The following is a 6,951-nucleotide window of genomic DNA, read 5'->3' as shown; positions in this document are numbered from 1 at the left end:
CGGTCAATTCATTGTCCATAGCCTCCAAATATGGCATATCAGAATTTGTTCTAGATAATTTCTGTACAGAATGGGAAGATGTTTATGGTGGCACAGTGGCTACTTCCGGCAAATTCTGTCAGTGTTTGGTTTTTCCGGCGAGTAATTCTCTGGGCTTGGCTTTTTGTTTTTCCGCCAGAAGTTATTAATGTTACATGATATAAATTTGTGACTTTAGAGGAGAGGAGATCGCTAAGAGGGAAGGGTAGCGGGTGAAAGGTGGCTGGTGGTGGAGGTGGTGGCAGGGAGACCTGTTTAAGTGTTCAATAGGAACAAGTGCTAGTTTAGGAGTCTAAATAAAATTAAAAAAGGCAAGTTTAAGGCCTTGCTTATGTATTTGGCCATCAGCCAAAGTAATCCATTCAATACTCTCTATAACAATCTCATTTGTTTGTGAAGTGCTGTAATAAAAGACATATTATAACATAACATAAAAATTAGTTTCGAGTAAAAAAATGGCTTTTACCGTGAATGGTTCTTACATAGGGATTCTGCTATAGAAATGTAGTCATACATTTAAATGGATTTTCCTGTGAAGAGCGTTTAGTGAAGTGCAAGTGCCGCCCTGTATCTAGGTAACATTAGCATAACAGCAGCTTTTCAAAGAGCAACCAAAGAACATCTACCCACAAAGCACTCTTGAAAGAACAAGTTCTTTCTCTTTTCTCTCAATTATTGTGTGTCGGGGGAGAGGAACGTGGTTAGAGGGTTGGAGCTTTGAGTATGAGACAGCAGCTAAACTGCCAAACATAATTAAAAGGCAAAATTAAGCCAGCAAATTGACAAGATTAATGATGAAAAATGGCGAAGTCACGATCCTTGCCTCTTGCAAAGATGTAACATATGCACCATCTCAAGTAATAGAATTCCATGCATAAAAGCATAAAATAAAACGAAAGGGGGAACCTATATTGAGCCACAGACTGAATTGGTCATAAGATTAGAAACAGCAAATGTAACTAATCTTCAACTTGATCAAAATCATTTACGAACTTCCAGCTACCACAGTACATTCACTCAACAACTGCCCTTATTGTGACATTTATAATGGTCTGGCATACAAGAAATGCAACCATCAGGCAGAAAAGAGCAGATACTTTTAACAATACAAATTATCTAAGGAAATGATCAAATGCTTTTAACTTAAACAATGAATCCATCATAGACCCAAACTAATTCATTAAGCCAAGCTAAACCAAATAGAACATATATTTCACTATTTAGAATGCATAAAATTAAAGACCAAAAAAATAAGTCACAATACATATATCTCAACCAAAATTTTCGAATCAGCTCAAATACACTTAAACATTGAGCATCTGTAATTTAAAAACAACAATTAAAACATCTCGTTCAATCTGGCAGTAACAGATCGAAGCTTAGAATAAACCTTACCAGCAGGAGACCCCATGATAAGGCTACAGAGCGAATCCCTAGCAATCTTAATATTAGTAAATGATCCTAATATATGTATCTTTGTATCCGCAATCACAATTCTCGTCTTCGTCGCATTCTCTATAGCAAACTTCGTCTTCCCTCCTTTCCCTGACAATCTACCAATAGCCCTAGATAAATGCTCTCCACGCAGCGTCTTCACATCCTTAATTTCAAATGAATCAACGTATAACTCGTCGAGACGGAGCAACGCAACAGCGTCACACGTGTCGAACCCTAGCATGAAAGCGTGAACGAAGTCGGCGGATTTTTGGAGGTTGCTGATATCGGGCGTGTCGTATCGGGTTTTGAGCTCAACCCGACGTTTTTTGAGGTTCATTCGGATGTCGATTTTCATCTGCTCGTAGATTGGATTGTAGATTTCAAGCCAGGCTTTTTTTAACGGAGTGTAGCGGTGCTGTGGGACTGTGACTTTCCGGAACTGAACTTGACCGTCGGAGATTTCGTGGGCTTTTAGAGGTTGGAAACTGGGCTTTGCCGGTAGTGTTGTCGCCGGTTTCTCTGTCGGAGAAGGATTGTCGATTTCCATGGTTGGCGCGGGACAGAGAGAATAGGAAAGGGGATGAAACTAGGGTTTTTGAGAGGGGTTTGCAAAGGCAACTGAGATAGAACTATATATATGGTTTAGATTTCTGCTGGAAGAGCCCACTACTATTGGGCTTATTTTCAAACTAGGTAAGTGAAGCCCGGCTTGCGCACGGGCCCAACATAATGTGTGTTATTGTCAAAAAGGAGAAAATCTCACTTTATACCTATTAATTTTAAATTATTTACCCTTTAATGCCTAGACTCAAACTATTTACTACTTCTACCCATACTTTCCAAACTATTTACCCGCTAGTTTCACTTCCTATATATGTGCAAAATCCCCAAATGGACGAGGTGGTGGAGGAAGTAGAAAAAGTGAAAAAAGATTTTGAAGAAACATATAAACAGACACAACAACACATTAATTACATTCAGGAATATGGCAAATCGACAAGATTAATTTCAGAAGAGAAAAGTTCACTCCTAAGATTGAATATCCATCATTGTTGGGCTTGAAGCTCAATTTTATTTTTGACGATTTCTTGTTTGATTCAAAGTAGGTGCTGTTAAATATTGCTTATAGTACCTTCTGGAAGTTCATACTGAAATTTGATAGCATTTGGACCTGATTTGAGGTGATTGAGATCGAAATTTTCAGTTGAAAATCGAAGAAGAACACAGCTACAGTATACCGTTACGGTATACAATATGTTGTAGGAGTATATAGCTATACTGCAACAGTACACTATTATAGTTTACAAAATAGTATACCGCCACAGTATACTAATATACTATAGGAGTATATAGTTATACTGCAACAATATACTATTATAGTATACAATATATTGTTATAGTATACTTTAATAATATGCAAGATACTGTAACAATATGTTGTAATAGTATACAATATACTATAATAGTATACTTATTACCCGTAAATTCACTTGCCTTTTCCCTTTTAATTTGTTTTAAGCTTTTACCCAACGTGAGAGGCAAATTGAAAATGCAAAAAATAAAATAAAAATTATAGTATGCTATATGATGTAACAGTATACTCTTACAATTAATTCCTTTTAGAATTTTTTAATTTTTTTTATTGACAACTGATACTATTTTAGTTCAATAATTGAATTAATTTTGTTTTAACTCATTGCGTACAATTGTATACCCTGTTAGTATAGCTATATACTATACTAGTATCATATGTTAGTTAATATTTTTTTGGTTTTATTAACTACATTTAATTGGTACACAATTTGATTTTTCTTTAGTAATAATATAAAAAAAAGAATAATAAAAATAGTGAAAACAGTAAATGAAATCAGATTATGAAGAGAAAAAGAATATAAAAAAGAAGTTAAATGAAATTAGAAAAGGAAAAAAGAAAAAAATAAGAAGAAAACGAGAAAAGAAAAAAAAGAAAAAAGAAAAGAAAATAAGCATAGAAATAAAAAAGAATTGGAGAATAAAGAAAAAATTCTCCACAAAACCTACTATGGGTAGGAAATGTAATTAGTTTATGGGTAGGAAAACAAATGGGTAGACAAGGGTAAATAGTTTTGTTTTTGTGGTTAATTGTGTCAAAACCCCCTCAAAAAGTCATTCATATAAAAGTATTCAAATCTTTCTTATTGAGGTTCAAGTTTAAATTTTGTTCCTCATTGTATTGTTATCCCAAAATAATGTTTGTTTTGATTGTTTTACTAAAATTGATTGTATTGTATTGTTAAATTCATTGTTCCGGAACAATGAAAAGTACCATTTTTTGAAACAGCCGATTTGGTGTGGTGGGATTGTTTCCTATTTTTCTTTCCAATTATGCCCTAACTTATTACTCCACAATTCTATTTTACCCTTTATCTTTTTTTTTCTATTTTAACTCCAAATCTCCAACCTATAACCTACTTTATTTTTTTCCAGACCAATGTTAAAGGTGTTTTGCCGCCTTCTGTTTTATTTTTTCTCCTAATTTGCTTTTAACTCAATTCTAATTAGTTGTGCTCCTTTGTTTTGCCTTCTTCTGTATCGCTCATTTGTTCTGCTTTCTTATGGTGTTTTGACGTCTTCTGTTTTGTTTTGTAAAATTATTTTTATACATAATTTGTGATAAATTTAATATTTAAACAATTGAGAGTATTTTAGTAAACTTATCAGTTACAGTACAGTACGATACAGTCAAACCAAACAACAAAATATTATTTAACAATAACAAACAATGCAATCTATCCAAACATTGTATTCATAAAACGATACGGTACAATACGATACAATACAATACAATACATTATAAAACGATGGAGAACAATAATCCAAACAGAGTGTTAGTTTGATTCAGTCTGTCTGATTTTATTTTTGAATTTTCTTTTAACATTCCTAGTCATATAGGTCTCTAATTCCCACATCGAATTCTAAACTTACTAAATACTCTTTGAAAAAAGTCTTACCAATAATGTAAACAAAGAAGTTTAATTTGTTTATAATAAGTACGAATTTCTTTTTCATGTCCTTCAGTGACTCATGCAGGAGCAGGGCTAGGATGTCAAAAGGGGTTCATTCCTATCCCTTCGCCGAAAAATAATATTGTATATATAAAATTAAAATTATTTATGCCAAAATAGTAGACGTAGAATCTTCTTGACTTGTTCTTATGTTTACTTTTTAATATTTCGAATCCCTTAAAATGTTGGTTCCGCTATTGGACTTAATATGAGGTAACTTTTTCAATTTACAATAGTCAAAAATGATAACCAAGTTCACCGTAAGATCAAAAGGAAGTATATGTGCCATCACTTATGTACACATGATAGTTTTTCTGCAAAATCAAAAGGGACAATACAAAACACAGACAAAAGTTAATAAAGCAGCTAGAATAAATCTTATGTGGGAGTTAATGAGAATGCATAGTCTGGAGCAAGACGACCAAATGATAGTATAACTATCAAGTATTTATTTTAGAACTAGTAAATTAATCCGCGCTTTGCGCGGTTGTTTTCGGAAGAACACAAATGACTTCAAGAAAATAATTTCTTTTTGTGAGTTCTGTTGAAAAAATAAAATATCGTAAGAAATAATAAATTATATTTATATATGAATAAATCAGGCGTACTAATATCGTACCAGTGATAATTTAGCCAAATAGAACAATGAAAAAAAAAGTACATATATTTGCTTTTAAATCCTTTTTGAATGAGAATTTACGGTAGAATCCGAATAAAATTATCGCCCATCACACAATATCACTATTCAATACTTCTAGGTTACTATCACATCTAAAAATTCTAATTTTACATTTATTTCGTAAATATAACAAAAGAAAAAAATCTATTGATTGGAGAGAAAATAAAGAAAAATGGTCAATTACCAAAACAAAAAAAAAGAAAGGAAAATCAAAAGTTTAATAAGAGGAAAGAAAAAGTAGAGTTTTTTATTATTATTACATATCGTTCAATAGTCAATTTAATTTGAATATTTTATTCATCAATTTGCTCTAAAAAAATGCTCAAGGTAAAATGGGTTAGATTTCGATTAGAGTTTTCTATTAATATTTTACTTTAGTTCTTTTAATTTTAGGATAATATAAGGCAAAGGAAATTATCTTCTACTACTTGTAGAATATTAACCACTGCTAGATATTTTACAATTCTTATAGGATTATTCTCATTATATTGTACTGTAGTAGATATATTTGGTTGAATTTCTCAAATAGTAATTCTATTATATATATTCTTATAAATAAATTTATATGCTTTTGAGTAAATGGTTTTTATGTGAATATTTAGTTTTATTTGATTTAATTTCTTTTATCTGAAATTCAATTTTTATACATGTAATATAAGATCTATAAAAGAAAAACAAAGTTAATCAAAGTAGGAAAAATATATATAAAAAAAACAATGCCAAATTTGCATGTTCAAGAAGAATTGAACTAAAATAATTCATGTTGTACTTTTGATTTTCTTTATTTTATTTGAAATCTAATTTTTATACACGTGATGTAAGATGTGATTTTTTTTATCCCAAAATTCTCAAAGTTTTTTTAAGGAAAGAAATAATTAAAGTAGGAAAAAATAAAAGAACAAAAATGGAAGAAAAGTAAGGAAGAAAGAAGGATTTGAGGAAAAGGAATAAATGTAGTAATATGAGGATGAAGAAAACCGAAGAAAGAGAGATTAAATGGGATTTGATGAATAGAAATAAATGGAGTAATAATGAGGATAAAAATATATTTTTTTTGGCAATTTTTTTGATAGAAAATAAGAAAAAAGTTCAAAATTATGAAAAAAGATAAATTGTCATACTGATTAAAGAGGCATGCCACATCATTTTTTTATTCTTAACTTTATATTTATGTATAGATATTAATTGCAATTTGATCAATTCAAATATAAATACTATATGTCATATCTTCAACCTGACATTTTCTACTATATTATGCAAAAATAATTGAAAAGTCATTAATAATAAAAATTATTTGAGTAATACTAATAATGTATCTCTCGTAACATTACCTATTCACTGGTGATATAATTTTTCGCCCGCATATATCTAACATCACTTTGTATTCAATATGTTATTTCTAGTGAAATAATAATTTTCACTTGCAATCCTTGAACTTGTTTCTTGTAAAAGTAAAGTTCAAATGTAATGTTACACCCTATATTTTCGTACGTGAAAGTACGCCATAAGTAAATTGATGAAAACTCAAAAATGAGATGTTACATCCCGCATTTTCATACATTAAAGTTTCGTTGTAAGTTAATCGACGTAAGCTCAGGAATGAGATTATTTTGAGGCTATAAGTATTATGCTATTTCAAACAAGTGATAAGTAAATTTGTGTAGGTGAGAGGGTAAGCGAATCGAAGAAAATGAGTTTCGTCGAAGTTCGACATTTTGAGATAAAATACGGTCCGAGCTATAATACCTCATA

The 6,951-nt window shown here is 30.9% G+C and overlaps 1 protein-coding gene across 1 annotated transcript; it reads right to left on the bottom strand.

The window, feature by feature from the left end:
• Nucleotides 1–1,230: 1,230 nt before the first annotated feature.
• On the bottom strand, nt 1,231–2,078 carry LOC104241346 (uncharacterized). The gene has a single exon (XM_009796286.2). The coding sequence runs from the start codon at nt 2,021–2,023 to the stop codon at nt 1,379–1,381; it is 645 nt and encodes a 214-aa protein (XP_009794588.1). The 5' UTR covers nt 2,024–2,078; the 3' UTR covers nt 1,231–1,378.
• Nucleotides 2,079–6,951: the final 4,873 nt, after the last annotated feature.

The sequence above is a fragment of the Nicotiana sylvestris genome, chromosome 7, assembly GCF_000393655.2.
Source record: "Nicotiana sylvestris chromosome 7, ASM39365v2, whole genome shotgun sequence".
NCBI lineage: Eukaryota > Viridiplantae > Streptophyta > Magnoliopsida > Solanales > Solanaceae > Nicotiana > Nicotiana sylvestris.
Note: the sequence above shows the minus strand (reverse complement) of the source record. Positions and strands in the feature narration are given on the sequence as shown.

Bases quoted from the DNA above. Each gene is read 5' to 3' on its own strand.
- LOC104241346 (XM_009796286.2), bottom strand. From the start codon at position 2,023: ATGGAAATCGACAATCCTTCTCCGACAGAGAAACCGGCGACAACACTA.